The sequence below is a fragment of the Crinia signifera genome, chromosome 9, assembly GCF_055691185.1.
Source record: "Crinia signifera chromosome 9, ASM5569118v1, whole genome shotgun sequence".
NCBI classification, from domain to species: Eukaryota; Metazoa; Chordata; class Amphibia; order Anura; family Myobatrachidae; genus Crinia; species Crinia signifera.
This window is the reverse complement of record NC_139225.1, coordinates 96,595,691-96,623,150: the sequence shown is the minus strand read 5'-3', so window position 1 is coordinate 96,623,150 and position 27,460 is coordinate 96,595,691. Positions and strand designations below refer to the sequence as shown.

The 27,460-nt window shown below is 44.3% G+C and overlaps 1 protein-coding gene across 3 annotated transcripts in view; it reads right to left on the bottom strand.

Annotated features, from left to right (window-relative positions):
• Positions 1-3,438: 3,438 nt before the first annotated feature.
• The window catches only part of IL1RAPL2 (interleukin 1 receptor accessory protein like 2), an 831,346-nt gene continuing 807,324 nt past the window's right edge, over positions 3,439-27,460 (bottom strand). For all 3 annotated transcript variants that reach the window (XM_083159424.1, XM_083159423.1, XM_083159425.1), the window contains exons 10-11: positions 26,617-26,787; positions 3,439-8,263 (exon numbers count right to left, since the gene is read on the bottom strand). In XM_083159424.1, coding sequence (XP_083015550.1) covers positions 7,569-8,263; positions 26,617-26,787 — 866 coding nt within the window. In that variant the 3' untranslated portion in view covers positions 3,439-7,568. The remainder of the gene's footprint in view (positions 8,264-26,616; positions 26,788-27,460) is intronic.

The following is a 27,460-nucleotide window of genomic DNA, read 5'->3' as shown; positions in this document are numbered from 1 at the left end:
TAACACACTAGCTGTTGCTAGGTGGCAATCGTATTCCCTAGAACAAAGAGAGTTTGCAAATCATAGATTCCTGCAAACTAAAGTTTCACCACAGGTGAGGGCAATCGTGCATTACCAGGAAAGTCCAGGAACAGGACATTTTCTCCCTCATGGAGAAGGTCAGGTAGGCAAGTATGGTCCAGACACTATCAAACATAGGGGGTTATTTTGGTTCACTCTTTCTGACAAACTCCTTCTAAGATGGACAAAACCATGTGCACTGCGGGTGGGGCAGATGTTACTTGTGCAGAAATAATTAGATTTGGGTGGGGTTTTACTACAAAGTGAGATCTATATTGCAGTGTAAAAATAAAGCAGCAAGTATTTACCCTGCACAGAAACAAAATAACTCACCCAAATCTAGGCCCTTATTCTGATCGGTGCGGCCGGATCCGATTATGCGGCCAGGACCGTGCGCGCGAAACCCCGCCTTCCATATGGATCGCAAACTCCGTCCGTACGCGGTAAGAAGCTGGCCGAACGGACCGCACGTGTATTTTTCACGGAATACGCCTCCTCCATCTAAGGGAACCTCCCCCATCATTCGATGGTCGCAGACCATCGAATGCAGGACCGAGTGCTCCACCAGCTCCCGCAACCTCAGACCACACGGACATTTTTCCGTGCAAAAGCAGGGATCTGGGCGGGCTGCTGACATCCGGCGATGTCATATGTCCGCCCCCTACACGTGCGTCACGGCCGCATTACCATACGTACGCCCAGCGTTTGCATGGGAACGCCCATGAAACGCAGGGCGTATGCATATGGTAATGAGCCCAAATAGCCCTTCATGCCCCTCTCCACCCCCTGTTCGGAGTGTTCACATATCATGCGGGATTTGGCCGTACGCCCCGCTCGCACATGCGCAGAGACGCCTCTGCACATGCGCAGACACAAAACATCGGCGGGCCGAACGCACGCGGATATATCCTCACCGACCAGAATAAGGGCCCTAATTCTCTATGCACATTTTACATCTGCCCCCCCCCCCTGCAGTGAACATGGTTTTGTCCATCTAAGAAGGATTTTGTCAGAAAGCGTGAACTAGAATAAGGCCCACAGGGAGATGTTCTACATGCAGTGCTACAAATGGTAAACTGAGCAATGGTCTGAAGTACAGTACAGTACTACTAAGATTGAACGGGCTTCAATTTGTCATCAGACATTAAGCAAGTATGAGAAGGCTCGTTCTCCATCTTTCTTATAATCAAGCTTTGGAATATTTTCTAAAAATGTATGTCAATCTTTTTCTGTAAATTTTGTCAATTTTTGGCACATAATTGAAAAAGTAGGGTTATCAGATTACATAGCTGAGGTGGGAAATGTTCAAGGGTTAGTATTAGTATTAATGGATAATAATACAGCATAGATTGAATTATCCCAAATGATATCTGTTTCCATTTTTGATATGTCTCTCTAGAGGCAAGTGTTATTCTGCACTCCCTGTTCTAATTAATGTAGACTAGGTGGCCCATATGAAGAAAATATGATTCATTTTATCGCGAGGTTGGTGGTTTGTAGTAGGATGAAAGAACAACCAGTTCATCTGTAGCCGAGTAGCCGAGCAAAACTGATCATCTTAAGGAGCCTACACACGGAGAGATGCTGAAGCGTTCAGCGGAGAACTTAGGGCGAGATGTATCAAACATTAAATGTGGTAAAACCCCGGTTTTACCGCATTTTCCAATGTATCAAAAATTATACCGCATTGAAGGGTATCGCCACCTTTGGGTGGCGATACCCTATAGAAGCCTATGGGCTTCTTTTCGCTGCCCGCCGCCTCGCCGACCCCCTCTCTGGCTTACCTTCCTTAAGGGTCCTCCTGGACCCTGGAAGGTAAACCCCTCCTCCCCCTAGTGAAGCAGCCGGACATCCTTCTGGCTGCAGGGGGGAGGAGGAGGCGCCGGGGACAGCCTGTTTAGCTGTCCCCGGCGTGAGGGGAGAGCCAGGCAGCAGGGAGGTGATGGAGACCCCCCGCACACCAGAGTACAGGTATCGCGGGGGGGGCTCCGTCACCGCACCGCGATGCCAGCCGCATATGTTAGTACATATGCGCTGGCATCGCGGCGGGGGGCCGCGAAGGGCAGTGATGTATTTTAATACATCTCGCCCTTAATCTTTAAAATAGTACCTATTTTATTGATTTTGGTTAAGTATAAAAGGAGAAAAATGGATTGTCGTTTTTGCACAGGCCCCCTAGTAGTTTTTATTTATTTTTCTTTAAATTTCAGACATACCTCAGGAGGTTATAGAAGAGGAGGCGGGGTCTCTGGATGACCTCTCTGCAGAGACAGGGAAGGACGTATCAGGGCCTGTGTATAGAGACCTCTGCTGCGATCCCCAATGCTGGCTGGCACCTCAGGTCTAGAAGTTAAGCAGCCTTTCTTCCCACTGCCTTTTTTTGCCCCAATTCTTAGTCCCCAGCCTCGGCTTTGCAAGCAGGGATGTGGTACGGGTAAATGGTCCTCCGGCTTGCAGTGAGGTCCGCGTGTGGTCATCCTGTTGCAGCTGCACAGAGGTACAGGGACCCGGTGTCAATAGTCTGCCTCTGAATGGGGTGTTCTGCAGAGAGGCTGAGCTGCGGGAGCTCCAAGTAGCTGAGCAGGCTCTGTTTTAACTGTCAGGAGGTGGTGGTGGTGGTGGGGGGGGGGGGGGGGGGGGTTGAGACTGCACAGCGGTCTTATGAGCGAGTAGAATACACCATGTTTTTCCATACACTGAGTGGATCCAGGGTTGTGGGAAGGTGGAGGGGCGGAGCTTACTGCACCAAAGTCACTTTTTAACTTCGATTTTTAAACAAACAATACAATGTGCAATTGTAAATTAACAATTTCATCAGAAGGGGAGAACTTAATCTTTCAAATGGTACCTCATTTATAGATTTTGGTTAATTATGAAGGGAGAAAAAGCGATTGTCACCAAAAATCACCTTCTAGAAATAACATATATGATGGCACATGATAACGTAAACTGATTTTGGCAAAACCATGTCTGCAGCTGTAACAATGCGAGTTCCAGTGAAGATGGGATGGGCCAATAGCAACCAATCAGAATCTATTTCTTATTTATTTAGCACCATCTAAAAGATTATAGAAATAATCTGGTTGGTTGCCCATAGCGACATCTCTTCTTCAATAGAACTCTCATTTTAGTAAATAACCCCCACAGAGTGGCCGCAGGAACATAGAGTGGCCGCAGAAACATAGAGTGGGCGCAGGAACATAGAGTGGGCGCAGGAACATAGAGTGGCAGCAGGAACATAGAGTGGCCGCAGGAACATAGAGTGGCCGCAGGAACATAGAGTGGCCTCAGGTACATAGAGTTGCACATTAAATCCAAGACAGGAAACCTGGTACTAAGTGAAAACCTGAAAACAGTTCAGTTAAGATGACACCTTTATTAGCAAACTGATTTCTTGGGTCACTTCTTTCAGCTCAGGCATCAATGTGACAGCAAATAATGAAAGTACACGTTTACACTGAATAATATGTATATCACTTATACACACATATTCCCACTTGAACAGAGTAATATAAACTTTACCTGAACTGCAGAGGGACAGAGACAAATACTCTGTACATAGTTGTGGATGATTATCAATGCAATTGTAATATTATCAAATCCACACACCTGAAAACATTAGCTCTTGATCTTTTGGAGTATTGCTATATTGTTAGTTCTATTGCTGGCATTTTCTGTAGTAATTCTAAACATATATTATAGGTCAAATTACAACACCTACAGGAACAATTTACTAAAGAAGAAATAAATAGCAGAGACCCTTCTACCTTTTACTAGCTGCAACAAATAAATTATGCTTTGTAACAAACATAACATGGCAGCATGTATTCTCTTCATGCTCCTGTGTGGAGTTTCTACAATGGCCAAGTCCTGATACTACAATTTCCTCCCACAATCCAATAGTGTACTGGGAGGTTAACTGACTCCCAACAAAAAATGAACCCTAGGGTGAATATGTGCATAACATGTGTTGAGGAATATAGACATACAGTACTTGCCTACCCTCCTGGAATATACAGCTCCCGTAAATCAGTATTCCCCTCTCGGCCCCCTGGGAAGGTCGCAAGTCTCCCGCACCCCCCTTCACAGCTGCAAAAAATACCAGATTTGGGGCTCTATGTACTAAGCCTTGTATAAAGTGCCACTCAACCAGATCCTGTCATTTTTCAAAAACATCCTTCAACATCATACCCTCCAACTGTACCCTTTATGGCAGGTACGGTATCGTTTTTTTATGGTCTGTGCCTTTTTTGGGGTCTCCAACTGCCCATTGTAAGCATCGGAAAGGCCTCGCCCCCTTTCCGAATATGTACTGGTTTTTGCTCTTCCGATGTTGGCGGGTATGCAACAAGTTAGGGGCTGATTGGCTGGTACAAATCTTTCCCCAAGACTTAGACCCCTTATTCTTGTGATAACTTGCCTCTGTTTCCTTAAAATACAGCTTTAAATGGCAACCTTTGGCTGGTAAACACAAGAGATGATCAGACCAGAGTATCTTATACCACTTTCAGGCATGCAACCCAGCAATTACCTGGCATTTTGACAGGTAGAGTCTGATCCCTTTTCACACAGAGCAGCAAATTATCAGATTATAAACTATTAACCCGGTAATTTGCTAAAAACACGGGTAATTTGTGTAGTGTGAAAGGGTCTACCCAGGTCACAAATCCCGGGTTGACAATCCTGGTAAAAAGCAGGGTCAGTGACCCGGGATTTAAGACCATGGATGCCCCTTTCACACTACACAAATTACCAGGTAGAACTGCTTCACCCGGTAATTTGCTGTTATGTCTGAAAGGGGTATTAGCTAGGCATATTACGTGTCTCAGAGGGCCTGAATCAGAATCACACGCAAAGGTTCACACTGTTTCTGCATATTAATGGACTAATCAGTCATGTCTCCACTTGTGGCCGGATTGGTAGAAGTGGCTGGCAGTGGCAACATAACATAAGTGATTTCAGACAGATCTCTTGCACCAAGGTTATGACATGTTAATAAAGATGACCGCTAACTCCACGAATGGATGTTTAGGGGGTTAATAAATACCTTATCCATCTAAATCCATGTGCCATTTGTATGGTGTCCCAACCTTAGTCTAATTCGGGACTATCGGTTAACAAGAGATACCTTTAGTAGTAAGTGTGTCAGCGCTATTACATGCTTTGCAATGCTCTATGTTCCTTTTGCAGAGGCCTATTTGTCAGGTTATTTACACTTGATGGAATTGGATCCATACCCTTGCCTGTGTATTTGATTGTATAGTGCCTTAGAACAGTATAGAAGTATGATACCATGTTTAGAGTAACAGAATAAGTATTTAGTCATTACACAAAAGGCTTTCTAATAAATGATCTGTACACAAGCTATACTTCCAGTATGGAGCCTCCTACATGTTTGCATATCTCTTCCTTGCCAACACCACCTGAATGTTAGACTCCCGGAAATAGTAACAATCTTTATGACTCCCTGAAAGGTCTAGCAATTTCCCTGATTGCACCATGAACTTATTTTGTAGTTGTAAATGCTGGTGGGGGCCAATGTATGCCGGGGGGGAGGGTGTCAGGCTATTGCCGCCATAGGACGTCAGCGCACGCCCACCCTTTGGTGGGCAAGTATGGCGTTACATTACCTGACATGACATGAAGTACTGTATATGTTGTGATAGATGCTTGAGTAGAGGCGTCTTTTTTAAATGCCTTTTGTGTCTGCAAAACAAATACTTTTTGTGGATTATTGTTATCGTAATTTCTCATTTTGTTTTCATTAATTACTTTACTTTAATTACAATTTTTTTGTTTGCAATTTTGTGTATTCTTTACCATGATTATACTTTTATTTACTTTATACTTTACTTGTATGACATACCTTGGTGGAAAGGAGCCCAGTTAACTACTGGTGCTGTCTTTGGACAATGGGAGGAAACCATAACACCTGGAGGCATATTTGCTTATTGTTCCCACATTGCATTAGGGAAGACCAAGAGGCTGGGTAAAGAGGAGGCTGGGTAACATGGAATGTCCCTACTGTGGTAAACCACCCTGAAAAATAAACTGAACATAAAGTGTTTGAACTACCACCCCTGTGATATGTACAGCCATTATAGGGTCAGGAGCATTTGTTATAGCTCACAGACAATGTCTAGGTCTGCAGTCGTTAGGTGGCCATGCACAAGGTGGACGCTGACAAATGGTTGGCATGGAAAAAGTTGACACTTGTTTTTCTAATTTTTTGGTGTCAATGTTGACGAATGAGCATGTTGACCTCTAATTAGTGTACAACTTTGCTCGCCATGCTACCGTTCCCAATCGGAGCCCATGTGGATGGAAGTATAAAAAAGTCCAAAAAGTAAGAAACAAAATTTTGAAAAACTCATGTTGATCTTTTCATGTGTCAACCATAACATAACCTCACCGACCTATTGCTTGTGCCGGCTTTTTGCCAATATCGACCTTTTGGTGTTGAATTTCAACCTAAACCTTGTCTGCCAGCTACCTGGATACCAGGCCAGAAATGGTGGTGTGCCTGTCCAAGCAAGGGCACTCTCCTTGGGCCTACTTTCTGTAGCCAGGACTGGCAGACTTCCCAAACCGCAGATTTGGGGCCTATGTTTAAGTGACTTTTATTTTCCTCTTTTTTTATATTAGTGTTTAAAAACAAGATGGTTGCATCTGCCAACAAAATGATGCATCTACCAGCAATATGTGGTATTTTTAAGGAGTGGTAGAGATTTTCTAAATACATTTTATGAACCTGGGAGAATACTGTGCTGAAACATGAAAAGAAACATGCACCCTATATTTGTAAAGAATCATAACAATAATTTTGTGCTTGAACTACACAAAAAAGCCTAGTGTGCATCAATATCCCCCTCACTGCGAAAGACGTGTATGGTCTCTCTGACATTGACAGGTTTCACCAATATGTGGATTGTATTGTGCATGTTTTTTATTGGCTGAAATATATGGACATGTGACAGTCTCACAAAGGTGCCCAGACCCTCCACTACCCCACACAATCCTTCCTCTACAAAAAGAAAAAAAAAGACATCTCAGAATGTGCTATGACATTTGCATAAATATTAGTCTAAAATAAAGTTACTATAGCTCACTCAATTCTTTTCCATTGTATTGAAATGATTTTGGAAATATATAGAAATAATCTCTTTTTCTCATAACGTACTTTAGTCCATTAAATTGCAACTATCTAATCTAAAATATTTATATATTGTATTTAGTTTGTTTTTGTTGTTTTTTTTTTTCTAGATTTTTCCTGACATAGCAATAAAACATTTACACTGTACCTTTTTAAACTATGTTGGAACTAAAAAAATCAGGACCTTTAATATCAGTATCCTGCCATTGTAAACAAAATGTTCCAGTAGAAAACTGAGTAATTGTGCCATTGCTTGATAGCTTGTTTTGGCACCCCTGTGGCGTGAGTTTAGGTTCCTTAACCTTCGGAGAGCTTATACAGCAGCAAAGATGACCGGTCCGCATCCTGTTTTGTACTACCAAATGTCACTAGTAATGCTAAGCTCCCTTGAAGATATTGGTATGAAGGTACTGTTCCCATGGTACTCTGCTGGGTCCTTGGCCAAACTATTGTGGCTCACCTGCCCATTAAGCAGGGTTAATGGTATGTTACAATAAGTGTGGTGATTACCTAGAGACGCAATCGGCAAAGGCGGAGCCGATTTGTCATACTCATAAGCTCTGCAGAAATGTCTCATTTGCATTGGCTCTGCATGATGGTAACCGGATGATTCCTGGGATGGCCCCAGAGTGCCAGATGTCCCTGTTACGGCAATGGAAGGTACAGTTTGCAGGTCTCCAAAAAGGCTCTGTTCCCCGCTATCCATGACATGCTGTCGGGATAAGACTTCTTTCTTTTTTGCCGGCATTTCGTAGACGAGGCGTTTCCAAAACTTTGAATTGTTTTTGCTGCTCTTTGGACCATCCCACTTGATTAATGACTGGTGTTTGATGGCATGTTTCAGGGATTCCACTTCTTGATAATTCACTTTTCCTCTCAGGTTTGTACATTCTATTAATATCACTTTGATTTCCCCGCTGGTCAGCATGTTGTGCAGTCTGCTGTCCAGCACAAAGATACTCCATCCCCTTCTGATGACATAATCTTGTGTCAGCACAATGATTAATCTTCTGCTCTGCTCAACGCATCTTGCTAGGTCCTCCATGTAAGCTGAAGGAAACAGAAAATGGAAACATTATAGAGTAACTGACATTAACCACAAGCATTTCTCTTATATACTGTATTTCTATTAGTAACAGAAACTTATATAGCCTTTTTAGGACATGGTTCAAGCAACCAATGTGGAGTATTACAGCGCATTCACACTATGGGGCCCATTTATCATGGCTCACATTTGCAATGCAATCTAGGAAATATCAGCGCCCCCAGGATTACATTGCAATATGCGATAATATTAACTGAATGTATGATCCAGCAGTCATGGGTCCTCTGGGCGGGGTCTGTCTGTCCCAGAAATTTGTGTAAGGGTTACTGGGGCCCTGCTGGAACAACGACCGTTATCTGCAGCCCAACAGGCTAACACATCTGAAGATGGCCGTAGCTGCAGAGGCCAGTATCGGTAATGCTGCAAGATTTAACCATTTCTGGAATTCAAAGCATTGCACCTCCATAGAGACCTATGGGGTTCGGTCTCCAACAGCCCCGAAAAGCCGCTGCGCTAGCAGGCAGGTTAAGCAAACAGGATTAGAGTGATTTTCCGACATTCAAAATACTGACTGTCAAAATACCAACCAGCATTGGCAGACAGGCAAAATATCGACATGTTCAAGATGACGATGTTAATTATGCCCACATGGTCAAAATGACGACACAGTCAAAATTGCGACAGTGAAAAAGGGGTATTAGTTAATCAGGCCCGGAGCCTAGGTGAGCACTATCTGTTTATTTGCAAAGATGGCATCTTCCTGTATAATTTATAGTTCTCCAGATGTATGCTGGAGAGATCATGGCTTAAATAAACAAAATAAAGCCATTTGTTTGCAAAGTAGATTGCGCATAAGGTATTGAACAGAGTTGGATGTATTTGCGCCACAAATCACAAATTAAAAATGTGTTTACTAAGAATGTTGCAATTGTGGCAAATTCAAAACGACAGCTACTGCATGTTACCTGTAAGTCAGAGGTGCTGGGGGGAATGCCTCACCTGGGTGTCACCCACCAGTGATAGAGATGCCTTGACGTACGGCCTGGGGGCTTAGCCCTATATCTGCAGATATATGCAACCAAGATCTCTGTATTATCTGATTATTATGTAGTTATTTTTCACTCAGTGTGCAATTGGGATACAAAATTTTGTTTTCCTAGACAGAATTACCCCTCCCTTTTGGCACCTGAGTGACACACCTCTGATTGAGCAGCTTACCAACAAAAGTGTTGTGCAGCTACTGCAAGTTACCTGTAAGTCAGAGGTGCTGGGGGAATGCCTCACCCACTAAGCGGTGACACCACAGTGCCGATTCCAGTTAAAAGCACAACACCAGAGACACAGACAGGCAGCACCAGAGCTCCGGTGCTTCCCCCCGCAGGTATCCCCCCACACACACACCTCCGGAGCTCTGGTGCTGGCTGTCTATGTCTCTGACATGCTGGTAACCTCCTCTCACCAGGCTCCATGAAGCAGCAGGGCAGACAGAGCAACAGCCCAACCCTGTGGGGAGGAGTTCAGCATGTAGTAGATTTTAATTGGAAGATGCTACTGCTCATCATACACAGAGCTGGAAACTCCTCCCCCTCTTGGGCTGCCAGTACATGGAGGGATGACAGCAATAGCTTCCAACAGGAAGCCATTCTGTGCAAATCGCCAGAGCTACAGTTCTTCTATGGGCTGCTGCCTGTGCAGCCCAGAAGCAATTCCTCTGCAGTGAGCATGCCTGAACTTCAGTGAGTCACTCAGTGTGATGCGGCTGAAGGAAGGTATGCATTGCCTTAGAGAGGTGCATGGAAGTTTATTTTAATTTAATAATATTTGTGTGTAGATCTTTATTAAGAGTATCATTTTGTGTACTTTCATTAATATTAAAGTTATTAAACGTGTGTATTTTGCTCTGTACCTGTGTTTGTGTGCATATGAGTACATAATTTTTTTTACAGTAAATGCACACAAACACTAGTACAGCGCAAATCAAACTAATAACCTGCAAATAATTAATGAGCAGTACCCAGGAAATTGAAGCTCCCCTTAAGTCTAAAGGCAGGAGCCACCACTGGGTCCTGCGCATGCAAAAAGTGCCGATCATCAGTGTTATGCAGTAGGCTCTACAATAATAACCAGACCTTTTGCTCTTCTGCTCCACAGGAGGTTCCTGTCCTCCTTGTGCTCACCTTAGGACACCTGCATTACAGTTTGACAGGTGTACCGTCCCAGTGAAACTCCCCACCTGTTACTGTCCCCGGAGTGGACATCTGACAAACTCAGAATATTGTAGGGTTTTTTGTTTCACCTAGAAAAACGTGTTGTTTTTTTTTAGAAACATACATGACATTAATTTTAGGACATCCTGCACTAGCATTATTTATACTGAAATGTGTAACTCACCCTGTACTATGTTATTTTGTGGCTAGATTTCAATGGAAATGTTATTACATTTCATTGCCTTTCAGGGATTACATTGGGTATGTTCATCTGTTAATCGCACAAATGAGAACTATAAATTTGGATGAGACACATTTGTTTCGCTAGCACTGATGAAAAAAATTATTTAGGCAACAATTAGGCAAAATAAATGAGCACAAAGAGCACAAAGATGGTAATGCAGTCTGGCAAATAGAGAAGGGTTAAATAAGGGGCATGCACTATGGGGGATATTCAATCCAGGGTCATGACTGTCGGGCTGGCCCGACAGCCGTGAACCTGTCCCGTTCTCGGCCGTCTCGACGTGAAATCAGCAGGCGGGATTCAAAATACTGCCTGCCGAATGCCAAAAAAAGGGGTGTGGCCACAATACACGGACATGGATTGTCAAGCTGCGGCTTCTAAAGTCGGGCCCGTTCCACCGAGATCCCTGTTCAATGCTGTCGGGAAAGAAAACATTGAATAGGGTCCCGCCACTTTTTCTCCCATCAGGAATAGTGGAGGGAGATTGAATACCCCCCATAGCTGCTATCGAACTACACATCCCAACATGCCTTTCAACAGTTTGGTCATCTTGTTACAGCAAAACAGCGGCAGCATTGGCGGAACTTGTGGGTGGTGGGCCCAGGTGCAAAAATATAATCTGGGACTCCTCTTCCACCCAACCCAAGTTCACAATTTTCAACACCACAGTGGGTGACAGAGGGAGGCCGAGTGTGATGGGGAAAACAGTGGATGACAGGAAGAGGGTGTCAGGGGCAGCAGTGAGCCCCTTAGTCTTCAGGGGCCCCGGTGCACTGCACCTACTGCACCAATGGTAGTTCCAACTCTGAGTGGCAAAATATCATGGGTTATGAAGCTGGAGTGTCCCACATTTTCTACCGCTTTGTTAAAATAATGCTCAGCATGTGGCCTTCCAGCTGTGGAACTACAGCCATCATGGAATGACAAAATGTTGGCAGGGCATGCTTGAATGTCATACATTGAGCATCCCTAGCAAAAACATAACCCACTTTCCACTGAGGTGCTGTTTTTATTGCACATACATGAATGCTTACCTTACAGTGCTGTTAAAATATTTGGTTAATTGCTCCCTGTGTTAAAATGCCAAACCTTGGACAAAAAAAACAAAACTATTTGCAACATAAATCAGATTAATGGGACTATCTGTAACCTGCTGCAGTGAAGAAAGTGGAAACTTCTAGGATCTGTCTTTGCTGCGATTATATGCACAGTCTAAGCTGCTGGGAGAGAGTCTAAAGCGATGTTGTAGCCCAGTGGTTCCCAACCTGGGGTACTAGTACCCCTGAGAGTACACTGCAGATCAGCTGGGGGTACTTAAAAATAATAATGGTGATGACGGAAGACGATAACATTTCCTGATGGCAGAAGACATCTCCCATTGCCATGGAGATTAACCACATTGCGTCTCCTTGTGTTTTTGCCCGACCAGCAATACACTGGGAGCTACCAGCGCTGCCCTCAGTCATCAGTGATCAGCTGCACTGCGCTGACACGGGAGAAAGTAGCTGCATTAATCCTACAGGTGTTAGTGGGAACCCGAGAGACAGTACACAGCCAGCGGCCAGACACATGTATACCGCTCACTTCCACTCCACTCATAAGTACTCATAAGTACTGTGGATATTTCAAATTAACAAGAGGGGGTACTTATAAATGAAAAGCTTAACCAAGGGGTATGGGAGAGAAAAAAGGTTAGGTTGGGAACCATTGCTGTAGCCTATAGTCAGGGCAGGATTTGTGGGACACGGTCCTAGGGGTGGCACCTATTACGGGCGGCAGGCTGTGACCATGGCGGCTGCTGCTGCCTGGTCACTCAGTTTGTCAGTCTGAACAGTGGTTTAACTTTGGTCCCGCAGACCGTGCGGCAGCTTTGGAGAGCCAGCGTAGGATGAGTCTTTGGGGAGCACCACCACCAGGAGAGTAGGTATGTATACCTTAAACTCATACTTACTCTACAAGAACAGGGAGGCTCTGCCAAGTTCAGCCTGCCTCGGCAGACACATTGCTGGGGCTAGTGGAGCCGCGCAAGCCTCCCTCCACCCAGGTGCAGATGGCAGCTCAGCAGCATATGTAGTGCTCTCCCTGCTCTGCTACACTACTGCCACCCAGCAACATAGCTAGGGCGGAGCATGAGCTCCGGGTGCAGAAATATCACCGGGTGCAGAAATATCACAGGGCGCCGGAGCCATGCACTCTGCCGCCGGCTCCCCTGCCCTGCTCACCTGCTCCTCCAGCTCGCCCCGCTGTGTCCGGCTGGAGACGGAGTCCCCCACTGGACCACGAGCCATAGGCATGCGCATGATCATCACCAGCTCCATCCTCACCAGACTGAGGTGCTGGCAGCGGTGGTGAGCTGGCGCCGCAGTCTCTGTTGGTCTCTGCCTGCCGTGGTCATTACAAAGATGGCCACCGCCTTGCAGGAGACAGAAACTAGAGCTGAACATGACCTCTAGTGTCTGTCAGAGTAGCTCAGCGCACTCAGAGCCAGCGCTACTCGGCTGGAGCACTGTTTAAAGAAACTATCAATAGTTCCCTCGTACTATGGGGGAAGCAGAAACTCCGTCCTCCTGCTGCCGCACCATGGAGCAAGCAGTTCCTCCAAGTCCTATTCCTACACAGGGGCCAGGTCTCACTTGTATGTTTTTGAAGCCGGGCAGTGCTGTGGTACAGAGACAGAGCCTCTTGGGGGTCCCTTCGCCCTGTCCCTGAATTCTCAAGCCTCTTTGGCACCCTGCAACTCCCCCCACGGGTTGGTGGGTACCCAAGGATCACTGTACCCACCAACTCTCTTATGTGTGTGTTACCCCCCCTTCCTTTTTATGTGACCTTCTGTACACTACTATCTGTGTGTTTGTGTGTGACCCTCTGTACCTCAACTCATCCCTGATGTTTGACCTCCCTGTACCCCCTTTACATGTGTAGCAGCTTGTCACCTGCTACCCCCTTCCACTGTGACCCCATCTACCCCAACTTCCCTGGTGTCTGATCCCCTCTTACCCCCCCTCCTCTAAGTGGGTGACTCTGCTCAACCCCTTACCATTTGTCTGTGAGACATCATTCCCACATCCTCGCCCCTTAATTCATTGATGCTCAGTTGGTGGTGATAGACATGCCCCACCGCGCCCCCTTTTCGCTGCGCAAGAGCCCCGCCTACTACATATTGGGGGGGGGGGGGGGGCGAACATGCCCTTGCTCCTGGCACCATGGCACCTAGCTACACCACTGCTGCCACCAAGTGCCACCTGTGCTGCCCCTGTCACAAAGGCAGCCGCACTGGGAGCGCAAAGCACACCTCAAAGTTGCTGCCTCAGCAGTGTCCCATGTCAGACCGGCAATCCCTGGGGGAACCCGCGATGGGGAAAGCAATGTAGTCCAGTGGTATAGGCAGAGGTACAGCATAAAATAGTTCTGACTCCTCACTGCCTGGGATAAGTGCATTAGCCAGTTTGCGGAGTAGGGGCATTTTACCGTAGACCACTAGGTCATGTTAAAATAGGGGGACGGACAAAAAATGTTGATCCTAGGGCTGGTCTGACCCCTAAATTCACCCCTGCTTATAGTGACTAACGTAATCTTGGTTATCTGGTTCATGCATGATAAATTGTTATCTGAGCACAGTCATTGCGGGTTATGAAGGTCTCAGTTTTCTGCATTTGTTTGCCATTTCAGTACTGTTAATGATTGATAATTAGGCTCCTAAGCAAATAAAATAATATATAAAAAGGACGTATATGTGGGATCGTGAGTTACCTGTATCCCCTCCCCCCCTTCCTTTGTGACGACAGTTAAAAAGAAAATGTAATTTTCTTTATATGCTTGTAAAATGAATACAAGCATTCCAGCAGCTTGCAAAGCTCTCTGGCATCCTACTCCAACCCGGCAATTGTAGCATTTTGATAATTTTGCTAATTACATGCAATATATTCTTCCAGAGTGTTCATGTTAATGAGTTTGGCTGAGGAGAGGGTATGAATGATATATTGTGACTTTAATATTTTCTCTCTGCTGCCAGCTAAAAGAAGCTGTCATGTTTGGTGCCAGGAAACAAAGGTATAAATAATGCTGTGGTTGATGGAGGCTCCAATTACACCTCCAGAACAATAACACACACCCTTGTGTGTCTGTAACATATAATTACACAGTCATGAACTTAACTTTGAAAGGGACTGTCCAATCAAGTCTTAAAGAGACTTTAAATTACCATGTGCTGATGTACCAGCCGCAAGAGATACCTTAAATTAGTATGTTCAAAAGAAACGCACTATGTGAGCCCTCGGCGCAAACACTCATTTTCTAATCGTGATAAATAGTGCAGGTGTTTGTAACATGCCAGACATGGACATAAATCACATTAAAAGATGTTTAGTAGGAGCAGGGCTCTTTTTTCTAATAAAGTGATTGGATTTGTAAGCAGCAGACCGCAATGGGATACGGTCACTAGGTCTCCAAGCATAAAGGTCGACAAGCATGAAGGTCGACACGACGGAAGGTAGACATGTCGACATTTTGGCTGTCGACCTAATGATCCTGTCGACATAACTCATGTCGACCTTCAGTCATGTTGACATTCATGCATGTCGACCTAGTGGTGTCGACCTTACTGTAGTTGGTGTCTATCCAATGATCCATACCGACAGTAATATGGATTGTAACAGCTTAAGCATAGTTGCTGACTTCCTGGCTGCTTTCTAAAGGTTGGCTTAGTGGCTGGATAGCGGTAAGGGGGTGTGACACATCATTGGGTTGGGGGTGGAAGTGTGGCAATACGAAGTACGTGGTACGGAGCATGGTGGCCATGATTGCAGCCATGCTCTCCGCTATACAATGCTGATTTAGCAGCATTATACAGCACAGGGGGTGGTGACAATGATGCGATTCAGCAAGAATGGCTTCAACAGGCACCTGCAGTTTCCACTTTACTTGCTAAGCATGCAGCTGGGTCTGAGGTGCAGCTGAATTCAGGAGATTTGACCATTCTCCTGGTGGGCTGAGAATTTTTGGAGCTTCCTGTTCTTGGAAAGTATGAGTTTAAGGCATACATACCTACTCTCCTGGATCCTGAGGAGGACTCCTGATATTTGCACCCCTGGAAGATTGGGCACCCCACTCCCGCATTCTACTCACTTCACAGAGCGCTAACCTGCAGTCTAACAGAGGGGGCAGAGCATAATGACACAATTCTATGCTAATTGCGTCACTTTAATGCCCGCCTTTATGCAAATTTGGCCCAATTAATGCATTTTCCCTGCACAGAAGCAGAGCCTAATGATGCGATTAACCTGACCCTACCCATCACTCCACCCCTGATTTTCATCTCTGGGCATCACCCGGAGAGGAAAGCTTTACACTAGGTAAGTATGGCTTAATGGTGTGGTTTCGGTTATTACCCTGCTGCTTGAACACTAAAGCTACAAAAAATGTATATGTTGGTGTTGCCTATAGCAGCCAATCACATCATGACAATCATTTCTATATCGCACACTAAAAAATGATACACAGATTCCAAATAGTTGCTATGGGCAACAATAACACTTTTCAGGCCTGATTCGAAGTTGTTTGCGAAGTCGCAGAACAAACAATTATTGAATGACTGCATATGCGCAAGTGCAAATAGTGACTGAAATTTTGTATGGATCATCATTGCAAACCCCCAACCATGTGTAATTTGACTGACAGGAAGCCGGTGTTTGGGGGTGGTGACCTGCTCTTTTCCGGGAGTGTCTGAAAAACGCATGCGTGCCCGGTCATGTCAAGGGAGTGTGTGACGTTAGCGACAGCCTTGATCAGATCTCAGTTGTAGATGACCAGTAAGGTCGGACATACGCACATGTGCATAGACTGGGAAAATCATTTGATGGTTCATGAATTGACTATGGAGTGGATCGCGAACAGTGGTCCATTCACAATTCACTTGCAATTTACAAAGGGCAGGTTTACTTTCTGTCAGCGGCTAACGACAGTCATCTGCAACCTTGCAGGTGAGCGATAAGGTCTGAATCAGGCCCTTCATTTTTTGAAGCATTACTACATCTGCCACTGTCATGTTATGGATATTTACATACAAATTTGCCTCATAATAGGAAACAGAAAAATAAACACAATAGGAAACATTCAATGGAAAAGTGGAAAGTTTGTAATGTAAATTTGTATATCCCTTTTTTCCTTAATCACGTTGATAACATGTTAGCTCCGGTACAGTGGCATGAATTTAAATAATCTGCGCATGCGCAAAATCCGGTTTTTATGGGCCGCCAATCGGCATCCCATGTAGAGGCATCCCGGAGGGAGGGAACACCTCCCAATGGGACTGCCTTGGGTGACTGGCAGGTCAGACTTCCAATAGGAAGTCAATGCCAGTCACAGTGAAGCCAGAGCAGTCTCACAGACATCTGGCTTCACTTAGTCAGGGAACAGTGGCGGATTTTACCTGGGGGTCTGCAGCCCTGCAGCCCATAGGTAAAAACCACCACTGACTTTGAAAACATGCCACTAACAGGGCCGCCAACAGGGGGGGTCTGTGGGTACTCTGGTACCGGGCCCTGACAGAGGGGGGGGGGGGGGGGGGCAGGCTGCTAGCACTTTGCGAACAGGAAGCCACATATAGACAGCCTCAGTGATGTCAGTAGGAGCCATTGCAGCCTTTCACTGAAGTTGCATTTTACTGCACTAGTGATGCTGTCTGTCAGGGTCTGACCCCTGCAGCGGTAGCTGCATAGTATGTAAACAACTTATCTCCAGCGAGTCTGCCGCTCCCACCTGTGTCCCTCATTAAACTCCACCCATCTAGAGCCCAGTGGAGCCTCCATGGCTGTGTGTCTGCACTGCAGAGTGCAGGCTTTAGCAACTACCGGTATCCTGCGATGAGTGCGGAAGACAAGACGGCAGGGGAGAGGTGATGATTATTGGAATCTAAAGGAGTAAGGAAAGAAGGCTGTCTGGAAGGGCAGGTGAGTTGCTGCTGTTATTTATGCTCCTTGTTTATATCTAATACTTACCAGCATGTTTATTTCCCCTCCCCAATGCCCCCTCAGCTATGGCTGCATATGAGTTTTCAAATAATCGAAAGTTTTAATTAATTGCAAAAAATCTACTTCTGATACCCACTCTGTTATATGTAATTCTCTTTTACAGATTGGGAAATGGGTCAATTTATTATCAGGGTCTACTATGTAGACCAATATTGATATTCTTACAAAACCCCAAATTGTGGATTGGTAATCAATATTGGTCTACATAGTAGACCCTGATAATAAATTGACCCATTTCCCAATCTGTAAAAGAGAATTACATATAACAGAGTGGGTATCAGAAGTAAATATTTTGCAATTAATTAAAACTTTCAATTATTTGAAAACTCATATGCAGCCATAGCTGAGGGGGCATTGGGGAGGGGAAATAAACATGCTGGTAAGTATTAGATATAAACAAGGAGCATAAATAACAGCAGCAACTCACCTGCCCTTCCAGACAGAAGTAGATATTTAGCAATTAATTAAAACTGTAGATTATTTGAAATTTCAAAGATATTGCATAATACTCTCTGTCCCTCAAAGGCGGGGTCTTCACGGATGCACCTTGCGATGCTGTGGTAACAGGGGGTGCCGTGGTTACCCGTTTTCAAGGGCCAACTTCTCTATCTTCTTTCTAGGACTGTATACAGTATGGACACAGGACTCTCTCACTCCTCGTCCTATACGATGCAGCAAGACGAGTGAGCAGCAGTAGCCCTGGGCACCATAGAGGTCCTAACTGTAGAAATTTAACTCTTGAGACTTAACAATCCACAATAGGAAAGTCAATCTCTGTAATCTCTAACAGAGAACACACCATTCTCTTGTCAAAGGAGGGTCCTGACAGATGTTCGAGGATCACCAACCTTGCAATGCCATATGGTAACAAGGGGGTGTCCTGGTTGTCCGCCCAATAGGATCACCTTTCTTTGCTATCCCTCAGGGATCATATATGGGCACGGGACTCTCTCACTCCTCGTCCTGTACTTTACAGCAAGATGAGTGAGCAGCAGAAGTCTATTTTGTGTGTCCCGGGCCCTGCAATTTAAAAAGATTTTAAAACATTTAACCACTAAAAAAATAAAGCATTTTGTTAGTGATTGCAATCTGTTGTCATCGTACTAATCATTTATGAGAGTTGTTAAATAGTCTTCCCAAAGCAAATGTTACAGCTGGCAATGTTATCATCAGAGGTAACACTTTGAAAAAAATTGGCAATACAGCTTTTTGCCCTTCGACAGATCTGCCCCATAGTTTGCTGCAGTTTACGATTAAAGTATAAAATTATGTTTAACAAAAGTTTAGAGAATAACAATTGGCAAAGTTGTATTCGATGCCTGCGCCATAGCACGTTCATATAACATTACATTTCAGTTTACTGTCTGGGTGCCATCACAGTATTGTACGTACTGTAGCTTTGGCATCTCTATTATGGGAATTTTCCTATGGACTTAGCTTGCTGTAGATGCCAATGTTTTTTATGCAGATGGTAGTGGTTTTACTTTTATATGGCGAAGTTTTAATGTCTGCCACCATGGAATGGTAATCACTCAATGGTGTTCCGATGTTTGTGTATTGCTTTAATTTCTGATACTGTGCCTCCACTAACTCCTTTATGGCTGCTGTGTTGGCATCAAGGAACATTCTTGGGTGTGTTGGTGGCTGTCTTACTCTCTGTCGTCCTAAGACAAGACCCTGCTCGGTCCTCTCCCTCTCCAAGCTGCTACTGGGCAATAGGCACATTAGGCTTGATCCAGTTCCATCTGTTAGTGTGGCGCATGCTGCAAAGTACCGATGTTTGTTACTTTGTGCATGCGCCAGACAGATACGGCAGGTGGGGTATAGCGCGTCGACTGTCAGAATTCCGACAGTCATTAGTCCGACATCAGAATTCCGACTGCCGGGACTCAGACAGCGGGTAATAAAGCCCCTTGTGGGCTAGCTGCACTTGGTGGCTCACCACCAATTCTATTCTCCCTCTATGGGGGTTGTGGACCCCTACGATGGAGAATAGCCCCTATCAATCAGGATTCCGACTGTCAGGGTTTTAACAGTAGAGACCCCGATGTTGGTGTAATTACTGTCTGAACGTCATCCAGCGCCCAATATGGCACATGTGCAGTATATGACATTAGTTGTATTACAGCTTCAGACTTCCAGTAACGGTTAAGCTGGCCATACATCAGAAAGATTGATCTTAAGATCGATTGCGCTCATGATTGTGTACAATTTCCCTTGAAATCCCCGGCAGTCCTTGGTGGTTTTTGGACACACAATCTACACACAATCCATCTTACAATCAGTCATACAATCCATCTGCTGTATGATTGTGTTTACAAGATGTGCACACAATCTGCATACAATCCATCATACAATCAGTCATACAATCCATCTGATGATTGATTGTATGATTTGTGTACACAAGATGTGCGCACAATCTGCATACAATCCATCTTACAATCAATTGAGATTGTATGATTGGGTACAATATCTTTCTGATGTATGGCCACCTTTAGACTGACGCCGTCTGAGAAAGGAGAGGGGAGAGGGGATGGGTGACAGCCTCCCTTTCTCCAATAGAGGTGCATCGCCACTGTTGTGGAGAAGGACAAGCAAGGATCTCCATCGGAGTAGTAGATCTTGCTATGGCTGGCTTGGCCGACCTTTTGGGTCATCCAGCTAGCCAATTGTGTCGGAGATGATGCAATACTACATCCTAGGAAACAGCTTGACGCTTTAATGTGTACATGAGGTGTGATGCCTCCAGCTGCATTGCCATTCTAGGGCTATCACTGCTGCTTCTATGTAAGCAGCAATAGATACTCCATTCACAACTGAATCAGGCCCATTGTTAGCTTCATAAGTTCTCTCAAATTGGAGAGAGCCAATAATGATTAAAATGATTTACATAAAAACAGTGATGGAGTAGTATAAATGAGGAAGGTACTCCCAGTGCTGGGGCAGTATATTTGAAAGTCATGCCGCCTGACCAAAAAACACCAGTTACTAGTTATTGCACTGTGTTCTGTTGTGTCCTGTGTGGTTTGTCTCTGCCTCCTCCCCTCCCGCTAGTAGGAGGGGAGAAACTGTTGAACTCTACCATTGCAGCTACACTGCACATGCAAACCATTGCAATGGTGTTTCTGTCAAAAACGATTGATGCTGTGGTTAAATATCGTCACATTGAAACATTCAATACCGTCTCTGGTGTCCATCACTACTTTCGAGACCCAAGTAGTGGCAGGATCGATGGTGTGTGACGATACAAAGGTTAAATAGATAAATCATAGTAAAAAGGAAAAAAGTTACTTTTTTAGATTTTATTTACTTCAAGGGGAAGATTCAAATAGCCATGGGGTTTATTAGGGGCATAATAATTTAGTGTGGGACTTGTGCTCACCAGCGGCAGCAATAAAGACACCAGCACCTCTAACTGTCACGCCACTAGTTCTGGGCACAGGGGCGAGCCTCAGACTAACAGAAACTATATAAAGTCAGAATTTTTATTTTCAATGAAGCCTAAAGTATGTGATTCGCACACACAGCGCAGTGCAAAAGCCATGCTTAGGGCATGGGACTTTCAACCTTCTATTAAAGGAGAAGGGCCCAGTTACAGTACAACCTATCCCTTGAGAGCCAGAAGGTCCAGTAAGGAGAAAAGAGAATCTTTAAGTACTTTCTGATCACAGGGAAAACCTGTTGTAATTCTGCATTTTGTAACTACTGGCCAAATTTGAGGGGTGTGCAATAAATTTATGGATGTGCAGTGCATAGGTAGGGTAGACACAATCTGACAGGGTGCGAAGTTCTGTGAACTGTAATCTCTGACTAATGTTTTCCTGTTTTTGAGTTGAAAGTGCTTCGCCAAGACACCGTGTTTTCACTCGCCCCTATGAATATGGCTGCAAAAAGGGGTGTGGCTTCACAAAAGGGGGCATAACTTTGCATGCTGAACCCCTGTTTTGTTTACTCTATGGGAGTCCAGGAGATGTTGGGCTACAACCAGGATGTAAAGTGTATGGCCTTTACACACTGATAGGAGCCACTGTCATGTAATGTTATAGTGCAATACCCAGCTTCTGTTATTGAGCAAGAGCTGCCACTTTGGTCTCATCCCTCGAGGGATGAAACTTGGGTGCAGCTCGCACTCCCACCCTTCTTCTAGTGAAAACTCTGTTTGAATGCAGTCACCCAGTTTGACATTGTTGCCATGTGTGCCATAGTTGAGTTTGGCATCAGGATGACCATGGCACAGGTAAACAAGAAGAAAGGCATCCATCAACTTGTTACTCCAAGAAAAGCTTGGCCCTAGCAAGGTTTTTGCATGCTGGGTGCCCCATCAGCTGAATCAAGAGCAATAGTAGTAGGAGCAGTAGGAGACTCGGGTGAATTGGTATCACAACATGCTGGTCAGATTTGATGGCGGTCACTCAGACTCTGTCTCTGACATCATAAGTGGCGATGAATCTTGGATCTACGGTTTTGAACCCAAGACCAAAACACCTGTCAGCCCAATGCTCCAACACAGATAGTGGTGGCTGATTTTCTTTACTGCCAAGACTGGCCATCTAGCTGCCGTACCACTTGTGCAGCAGAGCACTGTCACTGGGGACTGGTATGTCAACTAATGCCTGCTACAAATGCTGGAAGTCATTTTTAGGCACCGTCCAAGAACTCCCATTCATGGTACCTTTCTTCATCAAGACAATTCACCTGGCCACAAGTCTATGAAAGGAATGCATCAAGGAGCTTAGTCATCCACTGTACAGTCCAGACGGAATATGGTCGCTGGGTCGACCATGTTTAGGTCACTAGGTTGACCACTAATGGTCCACAGTGACTAGGTTGACACCTATAAATTGTCAACATAACCTAGGTTGGCATCGACAGAAGGTGGACACAAGTAAAAGGTTGACATTGACATGTCAAGACACATTTTTCATGTTTTTATTTTGTTTAGACCAACTTTACCATTCAAATGGGCATAGAGTTAGATTATAATAGTACCATGGTACACTAATACGGTGTGCATGTTGATATACTGTATGTCGACAGACAACAAAAATTTGAAAACCGTGTGTTAACCAGATCAATGTTGACCATGTGCTTGTGTTGAACTTCTGTCAATGCTGACCGAGGGTATGTTGACCATTTATAGGTGTCGACCATTAGTGGTAAACCTAGTGACTATCGACCTAGACATTGTCGACCCACTATCCCAGAACAATTCAGACTTGTCTCCTTGCAACTTGTTTGTGTTCCCACAAGTCAAGTGCAATATATGCAAGATTTATTTTGGGTCTCCAGAAGCTGCAGCGGAGACCTTCAACCAACATGTAGAAGACATACATGCTTCGGCCTAGTCCAGCTTCTTCATTAAATGGGTTGAGCGGAGGCACATTTGCATAGACTCTTCTGATGAATACTTTGATAATGTAATGTTCTTTTGGAACTTAAATACTTCTTGTGCATCTTGGAAGCTTCTTGCGAACAATTCATATAAAGTGTTTGCTTTGCACACACACAAACACACAAAAGAAGGTAATGAGAAATTACCATAACAATTTACAAATGACCTAACCCTGCAAGAAGACTACCATTTTGCTCTAATTGACCGTGTTTATCTCCATTTTCCTTTCCTTCCAGATTGCATTTTAACGGTTATTTATTCACAGACTTTAAATTATTATCATTATTTTATTTATTGTTGTTAACTATACTGTAAGTTTGTGCAGAGACCCTAAAGATTCCTAGAATCTGTAATAATCGTGCAGATGTAGAAAAGGCCCATCTCACAAAGGCCCTTATTCTGATCGGTGCGGATATTCCCGCATTCTTACGGTGCGGTCCGCACGCCACGGTGTTTTGCCGCGTGCGGCCATCGTCCGTAGAAACGCCCACGTGTCCTCCGCATTCGGACGGACTCACTCTTTAAGAACAGGGCGTGTTTACGGACGACATACAAACCATGCGTGTGCGGGAGAAACACTCCGATTCGGCACGGTATTACAGAGTATTACAGAGTATGCTCGGGAATACCGCATCCGAACGGGAGCCAAGCGGTGCTACCGCACGTAAGCGGAGTATTTACGCCAAACAACCCACTATGAAGTATCTTCTGCTATACATCACATGACCCACTTATTCAATTACCTATCCTCATGGATCCTGTGGGTGTTTAGTACGGGTTCCTTGAAGCAGCAATGGTTTCAATTAAAGCACTGACAAGCGTCCTATTAGTGAGTAATGAGTAAAGGAGTAGATTCTATTGGGTTCAGGTGTTAATGGTTGTAGTCATTAGGCGTACGTTCGCCTACCGCATGAACGAGTGGTGTCCGCAAAGCAATAGTACACTTGTGGACACCGCACATTTCTGGCCTTTTTGATCGCGTGCATTCGGAGTGGTTTCCGAATGTACGCCCCCCAACATAAGTGTACTCCCCCGTGTCCGCCCATGTTTCCGCCCCGTTTTGCCCACTTTGAAACTACGCCCATGTGCCATTCCGCATGACGCCCATAATACGCCCATATTTCCCGACTGATTGCGGCCAACAGTTTTGGACGGGATTTTGCCGAACTGGTACGGAGTCTAGGCGTGGCACATGCGCGTTGCGTTCTCCACGCATGCGCAGACGGCGAAAAGACGCGATCCGTAAGAATGCGGTAAAGTCCGCGTCAATCAGAATAAGGGCCAAAATGATGTCAAAATGTAGTACTTGACAGGGCTTTTAGGTTTATAAATAACTGGGACAATTTGCCACACGGATACATCTCTCCCAGTGCTTGAAATCAAGAGCAGTATGCCAAGGCATCATTGTAAGTGATGGAAAGATTTGATTACATATTCATTGTCTCTAAAGATGCATGAAAAGGATTCTGTGTTCTTCCAGAGTATTTTTATCACAATACAATTGCTCTTAACATTTGGGACAACACAGTTCTTGTCATGAGCCGTGAGCAGCCTATTATTACAGCACTCCTTAAACAACACTACTTTTTGTCCATAATAGATATATGACTTGTAATAGCAGTGCGGGGTGGAAGCTTTCTTTCTATTCCCTTTTTCTTTTTGTTGCCTGTGTCCTGTAACACACCGTCATTATGTAAAGCAGGTTCTCGCCTTTGTGAGCAGAACATTGGTGCCCCAGAATTTGAGCAAACCCTCATTCTTAATAGAGCTGGCGGTGATCATTATTTAAAGGGGACAGAGACAATATTGATAAGAAAAGTGATAAAATACTCAAAAGCATTATAAACCAAATATAACTCCTCAATACTTCATGTTGTCCCTCTAAAGTACTAATTGAGTTTCCTTACTTTGTACCCAAACACTAGTGTTCTATCAATCCGTCCCTATTGCCCCCCCCCCCCTTCTATTCCTCTAAAGGACATAAGATGTGAAGAAAGTACATACTTGCCTACCCTGCCAGAAGCTGTGGGAGGCCCCATATTTGTGGACTAGTCCCCCACAAATCCTGAAAGGTTAGTGGGCTCTCCTACATCCTACCTGCTTCCTAGTGAAGCGGCCAGGATTGTATGCTACTAATCAGCAATAAAGGGAGGCATAGGAAGAGAGTGGGGCTAAATGACTAGCTGGCTTCATTGATCTCTGCCCCCTCATCACAGACCCATGAATCGCAGGTGTTTCCCCATGTTGGGGTGGTGCCTAATGACAAAACCATTCAGCCTCACCTCCTGAAGTGCCCTGCAGAGGAGACTTAGAGAGTAGGTAAGTATGAGAAAGAGGCCTCTGCCCCTTCCCCTCTTCAACAGCATGTAACCCAGGATTGCCTTGTCTATAATGCAGACTCAGGGGGAAATTTACTAAAGGAAATTTGTAAAAAAATAGGTGTATTTGTATCAAGAAATACACTTATTTTTGATATTTACTACAGGTTGAGTATCCCTTATCCAAAATGCTCGGGACCAGGAGAATTTTGGATAACGGATTATTCCGTATTTCGGAATATTTTAATATTTCAATGATGTATTTTGAAGTATCTTGCATTTATGCTGTATAAACACATAATATACACACAAATATATTTTATTACCACATAAAATACACACAAATATATTTTATTTGTTCAAAAAACAAGGTTTCAAAACGTGAAACAAAATGTGTGTACTATCTCAGATATTGAATTTGAATGCCAACCAATCATTTTCTTGCACATATATAGTGCCAGTTACATATCATGTCCCCAGTGATGCTGTTACAAATGTCCCCAGTGAGTTTTTAGCAAAATAATTTTTTTTTTTCACTTTCTGGAATGTCTGGTTTTCGGAATAATTCGGATAACGGATATTCGGATACGGGATACTCGACCTGTATCCCAAAAATACGGCAATTCGTATTCGTATTGATAGCACATCAATACGACTACGAATTGCCGTATTTTCGGGATAGTAAATGTCAAAAATAAGTGTATTTCTGCATACAAATACACCTATTTTTTTTACAAATTTCCTTTAGTAAATTTCCCCCTCAATCTCAGTCTACAAAATATATTTGCCAATAAATGCAGCAAACTTCATAGCAGTTAGGTAGAAAATCAATACTACTTGTGTATGATAGTCCTATAACAATGTAATGGCCCAACTGCAACAACTGCATGACTGCCCCCCTTGTGATGTAATTACACCACCCAGGACTTTTTCTCTGACACCACCCTCTTGATTTGCTTCTGCCAAAAGTTGGGTGGTCCCCAAGTTGGGTGCGTATCGGGCGCAGAATGCATATACATCTTGAAATGGAAGAGCATGGCTACATCTTTTGTAACTTTATTTATTATCCTTCCTAACTGTATCTCAATACAAGTTACAGATTGCTATAATTTGCCCCAAGTAAAATCCTATTAAGCCGTGTAATGTACAGTAAGTGGAATTATACTTACTTCCACTGGGGATCATGTCCCTGTCTGGAACAAAGAGTTTGTATCCGTACTGTTTCTCTAGGATATCCGGAAGAATTTCTAGTGCAAACTGTTCCTCCTCTTTGCTTTCATGATCTAATGAGTCTGGATCCACTTTGGTATATGAAAGATATGCATCATATTCTTTGTTGTCTTAGGAAGAAAACATAACATACATTATAGTTCAGTAAGATGAAACATTTAACATAATTTACTTATACATGCATTCATGTAAATGTACATGATGTCATACAGTACATATGTGATCCTGTCATTGTAAGTTTGCTTTCTCTACTTTGATTTAGATACCTCTCAGAGGGGCAAATGTATGAAGCTTGGAGAAGTGGTAGAGTATCTATCCCCATAAAGAGCATCAGATGCAGCATTTCAATACACTGGTAAGGGTTTTTTGATAAATTAATCTAATTTCAAACTTTTAAGCAGGTTTGTTTAAAAGAACAATTGTCAGCCTGATCTACACTCAGATACCCCAAAAAGTCTGTAGGTGAATTATCTATCTCCTTCAATTATGTAAAGCATTGTATCGGGGTGGACTGTGAAAGTTTGGCTACAGCATAACGAGGCTGACATACTGTAGCGCTTGTGGACCAAGTAAACTCTCCTAATCCCAGTAATGCTGCTACAAATCTTTACTTATTTTTATACCAGAAAACCTGCCCTGCACTGACCAAAGCAGGATACAAAGAGAATTCCACAATTGGTTTGTGCAATTGGTCCCCTACGCGTTCGCACGGGGGACCGACTGTTCGTGACTGTGCATGCACATAGGTTTTTATGCGCATGTGAAGCCACTGTGTGCATGTGC